This window comes from Rhinolophus sinicus, chromosome 3, assembly GCF_057876585.1.
Source record: "Rhinolophus sinicus isolate RSI-liver-muscle chromosome 3, RSI-T2T, whole genome shotgun sequence".
Classification (NCBI taxonomy): domain Eukaryota; kingdom Metazoa; phylum Chordata; class Mammalia; order Chiroptera; family Rhinolophidae; genus Rhinolophus; species Rhinolophus sinicus.
The window spans coordinates 117,131,028-117,143,527 of record NC_142503.1 but is presented as its reverse complement, the minus strand read 5'-3'; the positions used below and the strand labels follow the sequence as shown (position 1 = coordinate 117,143,527).

The 12,500-nt window shown below is 47.8% G+C and overlaps 1 protein-coding gene across 1 annotated transcript; it reads right to left on the bottom strand.

Moving 5' to 3' along the window:
• Positions 1-8,906: 8,906 nt before the first annotated feature.
• On the bottom strand, positions 8,907-11,271 carry NKX2-8 (NK2 homeobox 8). The gene is made up of 2 exons (XM_074328158.2): positions 10,669-11,271; positions 8,907-10,039 (listed from the first exon to the last, which is right to left on the bottom strand). Exons 1-2 carry the CDS (start codon positions 10,823-10,825, stop codon positions 9,483-9,485), a joined length of 714 nt encoding a protein of 237 aa, XP_074184259.1. The 5' UTR covers positions 10,826-11,271; the 3' UTR covers positions 8,907-9,482.
• Positions 11,272-12,500: the final 1,229 nt, after the last annotated feature.

Sequence of the window (12,500 nt, the reverse complement as noted above, 5' to 3'; positions counted from 1 at the left end):
AGATGTACATACCACTTCAGTCAACCATCCATACTTAGTTTATCTTTGAGAAATATTGATGCAGATGTACAACACCTGTAGCAATGTTCATTTATTTTATATAAAAGTAAAATTATATTATATATAATACAATTATATAAATATTTATCAATGAAAATTGGTCAAATAACTTATGGTCCTAAATTAAAAACAGGTTTTGGGTAGCTGTGTGTTTTATCTGTCAGGTAATATATGAGGCTATGCCGTGGATTTATCTGGAAACTGGATTGAGGAACTTCTTTCTAGCATTTGAAATTACTGCTGCTTGTTCCTTCCGTTGTTCTGATATCCATATTATAAGTGGACTTCCTAGAATAATAATAAAGTAAATGAGAGTGCAATTAGTCCTTGCAATGGTTTTTATCATCTACAGATGAGTCATGGCAGAAGAGTCTCCATAGGAATAGCCCTGAAATTAAGCAGCTAAACACAGAGCTCTAATTGATGATCAGTGTTCATAGTGTTTCTGATGCCCTCCTGTCTGCCTGTAAAGTTGGGTGTTGAACACTCTCCTAAATGTCACCAAGAGTTGGTGTTGTTCAACATAATGGAAATAGACTTAGTTCCCACTCTTCTGGAGACTACAGTATAAAATATATATGCAATATCTATTTTATGGATATTACATAATAGATATTATGTAATATCTATTTTATAACCATAAAATAGATATTGCATTGTGATACCACATTGTGATATTTATTCTTTTCGAAGTTTAAAGGAATAATTAACATTGTAAGCATATATATTTGGTCATAAATTGAACATTTAAGAAGAACACAAATGTAGTAAGTAGATTGTACTATTTTTCAAACTATCCCCTGCCCCTCCTGCCCAGTTGATATTAAGCTTGATCATGTGACTTTGCTTTAGCCAATTAAATGTGAGAAGTGACCCATGCCCTTTTCAATCAGAAGCTTTAACATCCATTGCATGTTCTCTTTCTCCTAAAAAGGAGAAATGTCCTACATAGGGGATTGTTCCTTCTGCCTAGGTCTCAGAATGAAAATGGAATGGTGCAGAGCTGCAGGGACATATAACATACATAAGAAACAAACCTTTGCAGTTAAGCCACTGAGATGTTGGGGTTGTATGCTTTGTAAAATTTAGTCCAAGCTGACTTTAATAAAGTAAACAAGCTGAACATTACATTGGACGTATGCAAAGGACCTAAGCGCATTCCATAGAATAGCGTAGGGACTACATTTATTCAGTGCTAACTATCAGACGTGATTCATGCCTTTAATACTCATATTAATCACATGTGGTGGATGGTATCATCTCTAGATAAACATCTAAGGGACTGAGGCTAAGAGTGATTTCATATGATTAATGTGACAACCAATACTGAAGTGTTTTTTTTTCCAACTCAACGATCGACCAATTCCCAGTCCATGTTTTTTCCATGCTATCCTACTGCCTTCTGAATTAAGGAGTTCTGAGTTTAATTGCAGCTTTAGATAGGATGGACTCAGGTGAATTCTTTATTTGTATTCCAATCAGTTAGGGAAGCTTTATAGATATGGAAGGAGTTCTGTAGCTGAAACCATCTGCAGAAAGAAAAAGAGTTAGTAACTTGTAGAGTCTAGGGCATTTCCTAGCAAAACACAAAATCTGAAAATAAGTTCCAAGCAGTACGCCGGCGAGAGAATGAAGGCACAGCAGACTTTCCTGAGATGATCTGAAGTCTCAAAGCTTCAGTGTGTAAAGAGATATGGGCGGCAAGGAGCTCTTGCTGAAGACCTCCTAGAAACAGGATGAAGGAAAGTCTTGAAGAATCATGAGATTATGGGAAAGGAGGGCCTTGTTAAAGCAACCATAGATAGCTATGTTCATAATGTTAAGGGTCAATTTAAGGAAAGTTCATTTGGATTTTTTTGGTAGATATTCTGGCCTTCGTCTTCCTGATATGCAATTATGAGCTATTATCACATCTGTGCAGAAGTGGGCCCCTGTGGCCCCAACAGAATCATTTGTTGGTAAGAAGTGAGTGTTCTCACCTTCTTGGAGCCCGAATTCCCACACCTAGATGTCCAAGCTTACTCAGATTTCTCAGCCTCTATCTATTGTCTGCAAATTAGCTGACTGAGGCATCAGACAGCGACAATGATGGGAGAAAGTCAATGTCAAACAAACTGCAAAGGTGCCTTTTCAGAGGGATTGAAGGCAACTAAACATTCTAAAATCAATTTAGAATTAATCATTGCTTGACCTTCCAAGGATTCACAGACTTGGGTTTTGGGTAGTGAAGCTCTTAGAAGTCCATGATTTACCGGAAGCTGGTGGATAACTGCTTCTCTGGAAACCTGACTGCCCTGTTTGAATTCATGTCAAATAAACTAACAGCCAGCTCCTTCTGCCTATGTCCGTTTGTCCTGCTTCATAGTTTGTTTGTTTGTTTTTTCCCTTGTCAAAGGCAGAAATGGTTGTGGTTCCCAATGCATGACTCTTGGTAGACAGAACAACCTGAGGCTGTAAGAGAAGAGAAAACTGAAGGATAGAGGAGAATGGTTCTTTCCAAATCGATATGATCTCAAGCATTTCTCTTTGTAGTTATAATTTACGATGACACAGAGGTTTCTGTCCCGCACTTTCAATAGCTGACCTGAGTCTCCTATTCATTACACCACTATTCTATTAATGAGAAACCAAATGTTGTATGAAAGTAACTATATTTAAGAGCATAGCCTATTTATACATTTCTGTATTTTCCATATTATTGTACAAAGGCGTTATTTTTAGAATGAGAAAAACAAAATATCCATCCCACGTGGGTCTCATAAGTGAGAGATTATAGAGTTTTTCTCTCATTCAGAGAAAAGAACTGAATGGAACATTTCTAAAATCTGCTATATACCCACTTGTATGTGTTTTATACACATGTATAGAATACTAACATACTTAAAATTTCAAAGTTAATAGGACAGTTGTGGAATTAGGTTGTTTAGTTGTTAGGCATACCTGAAGTATTTGAGTATACATTCACTTTCGATCATTGACAAGTTAGGTGAAGAAAGAGAAGATTCTTGTGATGTTCCCTAGACAACAAAATTCTGGGAGTTCTATTTTATTCTGCTCCCACACACTCCCAAATTGATAAATGATTAGCCTTATTTAAAATAATGTTTCATCCACAAATATGAAAACTAAGAAAATACTTCCCTACATCTACATTTTGACTTGAATTAAATATGAAATGTTCCCCACAGTACTTTAGGGGTACCGTTAAACACTTGGTCAGACAGATGACAGAATCCATCAGTGGGAGTAGGCAGTAAAAAACAGTTTCCCAGAAAAGTGGTTACTTCTTTGCTCACCATACCAGCTTTCCTTTGTCTTTTCCTGGTGTTTTGCGTCTCTTGCTCTGAATTTCAATTTTGTTGTAAAAAAGCTTTCTTGTCATGGTACTGCTGCTAATCTAACTGTGTCAGACCCTGACACGTTATGATGATTCAGGGTTGCCTCTAGTTGAGAATTTATCTCCCAAGAGGTAATTCAAACCTAAGCTGATAACTTCTTTAGGAAGAAGAACTGTTTAAAGCACTATGCTTTGGCAAAGCTGGAGGAGGAAGGTATAACAGACATCTTAGGTGAGAGATTCAAGGGCCCTTTTAATGGATGTTTGGCACTTTTATCTCCAGTTTAATTTGCAAAAACCCTCAACTCCCCTTCTTAGTGAATTCTGCCAAGTATCCTATCCAGCACCTAGGAAGGTGGGGGGGAGCACAGTTGGTACTAGAAGGAGAGAAAAAGGGACAGTCCAATTCAGAGCTTTTAGCTGGGAAAATGCATGTTGACTCATAAAGGACCACCTAGTCAGAATACAGGAGGAAACTAAGCATGACCAAGGTCCCCTCAGATGTTCTTTCCATGACATCCTAGTCACAGAAGTTACCCTGTTTCCCTGAAAATAAGACCTAGCTGAACAATCAGTTCTAATGTGTCTTTTGGAGCAAAAATTAATGTAAAACCCGGTCTTATATTACAGTAAAATAAGTCCAGGTCTTATATTAATTTTTGCTCCAAAAGACACATTAGAGGGGCCGGCCCAGTGGCTCAGGCGGTTGGAGCTCCTTGCTCCTAACTCTGAAGGCTGCCAGCTTGATTCCCACATGGGCCAGTGGGCTCTCAACCACAAGATTGCCGGTTCAATTCCTCGAGTCCCACAAGGGATGGTGGGCTCTGCCCCCTGCAACTAAGATTGAAATCAGCACCTTGAGCTGAGCTGCCTCCCGGATGGCTCAGTTGGTTGGAGCACCAGCTCTCAACCACAAGGTTGCCAGTTCGATTCCTCGAGTCCCACAAGGGATGGTGTGCTGCGCCCCCTGCAATTAGCAATGGCACCTGGACCTGGAGCTGAGCCGCGCCTTCCACAACTAAGACTGAAAGGACAACAACTTGACTTGGAAAAAAGTCCTAGAAGTACACACTGTTCCCCAATAAAAGTCCTGTTCGCCTTCCCCCCCACCAAAAAAAAAAAAAATCATAGTAAAAAAAAATAAAAAGATGCATTAGAGCTGATTGTCCAGGTAGGTCTTATTTTCCGGGAAACACAGTATAGTGAAAGTACAACAGCTTTGGAAATTACACGACCTCAATAAACGCCTACAGATTTGTACTGGCCCAAAAGGCAGGGTACTGAAGAGAAAATGATCTTCTACCTCTAAAATGTGATGTTACTTCTCTGGGTAAAGGATAAAAACTCTCCACTGGACATGTTTAGAAAAAAGTAAGAACCCCTGTGCTTGAAAATATGGGCTAGATGTGTGACTGTTTAATAGCCTAATCGATTCTTCCTGGTTAAACCACCACGCTATGGATCAGCATTGCAGGGAATACTGTTCACTTCATTGGTGAGCTTATGGACTGAATAGCAGGAATGGTGGGTACACAGGAGAAAGGAGAATGTCACACACCTTTAACTATTAATCTGGGCTGGGGTTGGAAGGGGAGTTAACAGGTGCAGAATTGGAATTCTGAAAATAATTAAGGTACCATTTAGTAAATCCCCTCCCACATCATGGCTTGGAAAAATGATGAGTGACCCGGAGGGATACAATTTCTCATGTAGATTTTGAATACTAAGTGATACAATCGCATGCACAGAAATGATTGTGCCCTGGGGGAGGTACAGCACTTTCTCAGCATTCCAAAAGCTCCTCTGTTTATTGTTCATGTTTACAGATAACCTAGGCTGGTTAACTGAAACACCTAGAACAGATAAGCATGGTATCTTGCCTGGGCATTTTGTTTCTAAGTCTAAAATGTTTTAAAGGCAGAGAAGTGTGTGTGTGTGTGTGTGTGTGTGTGTGTGTGTGTGTGTGTGTGTTTTGAAGAGGCAAACTGTGTAAACGAGGCAAGAGAACAATAAACAGCTAAACACTATTGTTACAAGGAAAGGTATAGGTTAACCTGGGCTCAAATAACTTCCTTCTAACCCATCAGTAACACATTATCTAAGATTCTAAAGTGCTAAATTGGTCAGATAAGAGAGCGCTAAAATATAAGCTCCTCTGAACAATGAGGAAAGAAAACTGAAGTGAAAATTGCAATCTCCATCCACAAGAGACTTAAGTGAGATAAAGTAAAAATATTTACAATAGAAGAAGAGAAAGAAAATGTGAAGAGGATGATATTTAACAATAAAGATCATACTGGAGACCTAGGAAGGAAAAACATGACTGGGGAGAGGGCCAGGGAAGCCAAAGTCATAAAGCCCCCCAGGGATGTAGGCCTGGGGGCTGGGAAAGTTTAGAGGAGATTATCAGTCAGCAGCAAACCAAACCCTGAGGGGACAATTGGTGTCAAGAGAGCAGCAGCAGATGCTTGTTTATCTGGAAGAAGAATGGTGGAATGATAGTCACAGGAAAATATTGTGACCTGCAGACAAGAGCTGTGTTTCATTGACAGCTGGACAAGAATGCACACAGACACAGGGGAAACACAGTGGCTGTGTCCAAAAGCTGAGGTTTGGTAGAGATGGGGAAGGTGGGAGGGAGTGAGGGACAGAGACACAGAAAGATGCTAAAACCACGTCTCTTAGAGAAGCATCTGTTAGGGAACCAGGACTGTCAACTGGGAGAAATAAAACATAAGCAAAGAATGGGAACTAATTCCTACCATGTGGTTAAAGGTGTGAGATCTGGAGCTAGACTGCTTGGGTTCAAAGTGTCTTTGTCACTTACCAGCTGTGTGACCCTGGACAAGTTACTTATAACCTCTCTGGCCTTCAGTTTCCCCATCTGTAAAGTGGGAACAGTATTACCATCTCATGAAATTGTTGTGAAGATTGAAAGAGTTCATATGAATAAAAAAACTTAGAATATTGCCTGGTCCACAGGAAACATTTAAAATGTTAGCAACTACTGTGATACCACATGACTGGCTTCTGTGAGTAGCCCTGAGCTGTATAGAGGAGAGCTTTTGGCATGCTCTCTCATCCTTCCAGACTATCCATCCATAAGGCAAGTTTACGATAGTTGAGTAGTATATATAGTGTCACCAGATCAAGATTACAACTGTCCTCCTTAAAGGCAGTTTGTAGGGTGGATTGAATGAGTTAAACTGAGGACAATGGTAATATTATATGAGGTTTATAACTGTGCTGGACAAGTCACTTTTCCCACACATAGAGCCTAGGCTTTTATCTGTAAAATGGGGGTATTACATATAGTGTATAAGGTTTCTGTGAGATCAACTGTGAAAGTACCTAGAACAATGGCTGGAGTACAGTAAGTTTCAATAAAAGTTTGCTCAGTGTGAACCTGCCTGTATTGTTGGTGATGGATGACAGTTTGACTCTCATCTAGGGAGGGAGACCCTAACTGTTCTCCCAGCTGCTGGTAGAGAGGCCTTGGGTTTAGCTTCCCTTGTCAGAGCCTGGAAAAACTGATCTTTTAGGTCAGAAGTAAATTGACAGTTATCTTTTCCAGCTTATCACAAATGCAAACAGAAGAAAAATGATAGCTTGAGTCTCTAAAATGGATCAGGGGTGATGGGAGTGCATTTTTAATTCCCACTTATGGCTCTTCCTCCCTAAAGGAAGGTGCCTAAAGGAAAAGGAGAAAAAGTAGCAGGTAACAGTTTATACCCGATGGCTCCTGATGCGAATGTTATAGGAAATTTCTGTCCTCCTCCTGCCCAGGACACAAGCTGGCTTTCTGGTGGGCATTCCGCTATGGCTCTGACCACCTGGCTGGGAAGCAGGTGAATGGTCTTTCTTATTGGTTAGACCTCTCTGGATGAATATGGTTGAGGACATGCTCTCCCAAAGAGCCTCCTGGGAAGAGCGTCTCTCCATAGTCCAGACCCCTCAGTCCTACTGGCCTCACTATTTAATAGGCTCTCGCCACTCTGCACACCCCAAGACCTACTTTCTCTGGAGCTCCAGAAAAAGACAAGGCAAGAAACTGAACAGGTGGTGATTTTGGACTTTCTTCCCAAGAATATCCAGGACTTTGTCACCAGCAACAGCAGAAAACAAGCTACAAGTCTTTACCTCCATTCTTGGGGAAAACATCCCTTCTGTAGGAAGAGTTTGGAAGAACCAAGTACCCAGCCAGCTGACCACAGGGACAAGTCCCAGCCCGAGCCTTCTTCACAAATCCTTTCCTCCTCTTTCCCATCTGCTCTGCCAGGGCTAACTAGGAAGCCCCCAGGGCAGTTTCCAATATATGTCTTACAATGTCCAAGCTCCCTCCACAGTAATCATTTATTAGAAAGAGGTTTTATGATACAAATTTGATAATCTCCCATGCACACTGGCACTGTTCTAATTGAAGTTGTAAGCCCATAAAATTCAAGCCCTTTGTCTTCCTGAAGACCACAAGGTTTAAAAAGATACTATTGTCCTTCCTAACACCCACTACATTGTCACCAGGGACTGATTAAACACAGTCCTGAATTGAAACAGTGCGGATTTTGTCTAGGTCCTTTTCAGGCCTGACAATGCCCTTTTCAGTTCCCAAGACAAAAGGAGGTTTAAGGATCGAGATTCTTCCAAGATAACCGCATCCATATGGAAGGCAAGGTGGCCAGCAGCTGAGACCCAAATACCCCACTCCCTTCCCCCTCTACCTCCTCTCACTCCCCTCCCCCCAAATCCCAGGTGATAACACCCCTCTTCAGACATGCTTTTCTTCCTTCTCCTCCTCCTGGAACAAGAAAGCTGGGTCCCGGAACAGGCCCAATGCCTACTCCTCATAGATCTCATCAAGCCCTTGCTCTCCCTTCTCTGAATCAGATGCCCGAAATTGCTCTCCTCACCTTCATCGCCACTTTGTAGGAGGCCCTGCGGCTCTGGATACCTGGGGAAGAGCAGTTACCAAGGGGTGGGACACTAGACCCCCACCCCAGACGTGTGCACTGGTACCGCGGATGAAATGAGACCCACGATCATATCCCACACCTATGCTCGGCCACCGGGGCTCTCCAAATAGGTCTTCCCTCAGCTGGCAGCTCTAAGGTGGGTCATTCCCCACGACCCTTCAGTTTCTTCACCACGACACCCCGGCCAGGTGTGGCGCCAAGAGGCAGGAAATTACAGCTGCCAGGTGACGCACTTGAAGGCTTGACTGGGGGTTACAAGTTCTGCTGTTCTTTGGGTCCCTGAGCCTTCGGCTGCTGCACTCTGGAAGCTGACGCCCTGCAGCCAAGCCTAGGCTGCTCCCGTGGCAGTACGCTCGGCCCCCACCTGGCTAGCACGTCTCCCGAGAATCCTTACGGAGAAGCTCATGCCCTGTCATGGCCATGGCCGTGGCCAACTGGGTTGATTTTTGGTATTTGAAACGCCCCAGCTCCAGGAGCCCAGAGGGGCCCCCGCGCTCCTTCGGAGCCAGAGCCACCTTCTGTTAATAGGGACCCCAGGGCTTCTACTTCCTCCCTCTCACCACCCTCCCATCCCTAAAAGCCGTGTAGGAACCAGCTTCGATCCAGCTCAGGGTGGGCCATAACTTAGCCGGTCACGAAAAGCACAGTTCCTCCTAAAGCCGTGTAGGAACCAGCTTCGATCCAGCTCAGGGTGGGCCATAACTTAGCCGGTCACGAAAAGCACAGCTCCCATCTACGTTCCCAGCAGGCGCGCAAGAGGACCCAAACCCTACACATTTTATATTCTCGTACCACAATGAGGAAAAATATTCTATTTCTTTTAAAATAAGTTGCTTCCTATACAAATAGCTATTTAAAAATATACAAATAAAGTTCAAGCAATAAAATCTAGCTCTGAGGCTGGAGGTCGAGGGAAAAGGAGGGGGAGATCTTGGAGCAAGTTCCCCGCGCGATGGCTGCTGAGACCCCAGCAGGGGAGCCCGAAGCCAAAGGACGTTGGGCTCGCTGGGAGGTGGGGCCCGGAGAGCGCTCTAAGTCTTATTCCAGCCCTGCTCCAGCTGCAGGACGCACTACAAAGTGCGGGGTAGCCCCAGTGCCGGCGCCCCGCAGCTACCTCACCAGTTCCAAGAGACCAGAGCGGGGGGCGCTAAGTGCTGGTAGGCGGGAAAGAGACCCAGCGCCGAGCTGGGCCCGAAGGCGGCGTAGCCCGGCACAGGGCAGGCGGTGGCTGTGGGCGCGCCGCTTTTGTCCTGGGAGGCAGCCGTGCCCACTTCGCCGCTGCCGCCGCACGGCTGCCCATTGCGCACCAGCACGGGCACCACCACCCGGCGCAGCAGGCCTGGCGCAGCGCGCAGCTCGGCAGTGACTGCCAAGTCGCGCGACTCCGCGGCCTCCGGCGCGCGCTTGCGCTTCAGCTTGTAACGATGGTTCTGGAACCAGATTTTGACCTGCGTGGGCGTGAGGCGCAGCAGGCGCGCCAGCTGCTCTCGCTCCGGCGCCGACAGGTAGCGCTGCTGCCTGAAGCGCCGCTCCAATTCCAGCGTCTGCGCCTTGGAGAACAGCACCCGCCGCTTCTTCCTCTTCTCAGCGTCGAAACCCGGAGACGCAGGCTGAGCGGGCGGCCGCTGCGATGAGTCGGGCGGGCTGGTCTCTGGACTGCTCTCGTCCGAGGCTAGGGACGGCAAAGGAGACATGGCCCGGTGAGACGCCAGCCCCTCTGCGCGCCGGCTGCTTCTCGCGCGCGCGGCTTTGTGGGGTGAGGCCATTTCCTTCCCTGGGCCTACATTTGGACACCCACCTTTCTGAATTCAGTGACCAAAACTCGAGACCGCGCTCCCAAAGAAACGCACCCCAGAGCCCTCTTAAAACAAGTCCGCAGTGGCTGCTACGCTGGCAGGCGAAATTACGGCAAGCGGGCTTACCAACAAGGGCCACCTCCAGGTCGACTGCACTACAGGTTGCCAAGGTTTGCAAAGCCCTGACTCCAGGAGAGCTAAATTTACCTATTACTGCCCAATCCCACACACAGGCCTGGAGAACACGGCCGTGTTTTCAGGCATTTTAAGGCCGTGTCTTAAATATTTAAACATCCTGACCACTAGAAACAAATCCAAGTCCCAGGCGTTAGTGCCAGGCGCTGGGATCTGCTCTCAGGATGTGTCGACTGCGGGACGCATGGCATAGAGGTTTGAGGAGAACAGAGCGTCTGGTTTCAGCACTGAGGAAATGCAGCCCCGCAAGGGCCCAGCGCTTGGTTCTGCGCGCCCCCTCCACCCTCGCCTGCATCCTTCGCTCACTCACACGCGTAGTGACCGCGCTCGGATTCCAGCCAGGTGGCGCAGGGGCCTGGCCCGGGGGCCGGTAGCTCCGGCTCCCGCCTCCGCAGGTGCTGCACGTCCTGCTCCGGTAAATCCAGGAGACTTCGCACGGTGAAGCTGAGGCGTCCAGAGGTGGCCATGGCCGAGGAGGGGAAGGAGGCGGGGGAAGGGCAGGCTGGGAACCGAGGGGTGGCCGGCGACGCCGCTCCTACTGGTGGGCGTGAGAGGCGCACGCCATGCGCTGGCTGCCGAGATATTAGCGCGTTTACAGCGGAATCCCCGTCTATATAAACAACTCTTCCCACCCGGGATGCCTTGAAAGCCGCGGTCTGGGTCTCCAGGGTGTTAAGTACCTGAATGAGTGTCGACCAAAGCCCCGGCGAGCCCGGAAGGTGCCACCTCCGCCCCCCGCCCCGCCCCGTCCCCCGCCCCTCTGTGCCCCGTTACCTCCCAGAGGGCGCAGGAAGCAGCCCTCGACATTAGCAATTCTGTCTGATTAGCCCAAAGTGGGGACAGATAATGGGGATTGTTGCCAATGAATAACATCTTGGGTGGCGAGCGGTGGCCACCACCCTCCGTCCAGCCCCAGCTTCCTCCTCCTGGGCTGACACGGGGTCTGGCCCCGCGGGAGCGCGGGGAAGGGTGAGCGCGGCATGGGTAGGTTTATGAGCGCCCAGGAATTTATTCCCTGTTTGCTTATTCCTCGAGCTTGTTTGCTAGAGTGTTCGTTTTCCGCAATTAGCCGAAAAGTGATTTACAATACGGCGTTACACTGGCGCGCTCTCTTTCTCTTTTTGGTTGGGCCCATCTAGGGAACTCAGAGGCGAGAGATTCAGGCGGGCACATAGGAGTGACCTGGCCCCGCCGGCATCTGAGCCAAGGGTTTTGAAGCCTGCTAGAAGCCTCCCCATACCCCAAACGTCCTCCACTTCAGGGCTGCTGGAGAAGGGCTGGCAGCATCCGGCGAGCCCCGGCTCTGCCTCCGTTTCCCCAGACCGGCAAAACGGAGGCGGAATCCAGTCAAGCAATTCAGGTTCGAAGTGCCAGCCTCGTTGGCCCTGCTCCGGCCGGCCGCTGCCCGTCGCGGGCTCGGGCCCAGTGGCTGCACTCCTTAGAACTGAGCCCAGGCACGCTCCAGGGCCCACCGGCCATGGCGTTTCTCAGGGCGGCCTACGAGGGTTTTGCGGCCTCCTTGGCATCGCTAGACCCTCTGGCGCCTCTCGTGGGGCTATGTGGCCTCAATGTCAGGCCCAGTGCCTGGGATGTGGCGTCGGCCCAAGAGCAGCCTTCCAGCCTAGATTCATCGCTCCGTCTCACCGGCCGAGCTTGGTCAGGTAATGGACCCATAGGGAAAATTAAGACTGGGCCCGCCAGACAGAGAAGACGGCCTGCCGCTGGTTTCTCCGCCGATATATTCTAGCTTGCACAGCCCAACCCGAGAAAAGGATCAATGTAGAAGGTGCAGGGAGCCAACCGGTGTGGTGTGGATACATTTTGATGGCCCATAATTTCGACGTGGCCGCGCTGAAGTCTAGGGCTCAGCGAGCGCACTTTCAGAGGCCTCTCCTCTGGCAGCCAGTGGTTTGGGTTTTGGGTGGCTAAATTTAGTGCGGCGAGCGGCTCTTGGGAGGCTGGCTCCACCTGCGTTGAACTGGGACCTGGCTCTCACGCAGTTGCGGTGGCTCCGCTGGGCCTGGCGCACCCTCCCCAGCAGCCTCTCTGTCAAGCGTGCCCAAGGCGCCCCGGGCTGCGCAGCGCGCTGGGTGGTCGGGCGGAGGCAACCCCAATACAGGCCAACTGCTAGGCCGCGGACAA

Excerpts from the sequence above, each read along its gene's own strand:
- NKX2-8 (XM_074328158.2), bottom strand. The coding sequence starts at position 10,825 with ATGGCCACCTCTGGACGCCTCAGCTTCACCGTGCGAAGTCTCCTGGAT. Across the intron at positions 10,040-10,668 it reads CGAGCGCGGTCACTACGCGT|CCTCGGACGAGAGCAGTCCA; the intron begins GTGAGTGAGCGA and ends TGCCGTCCCTAG.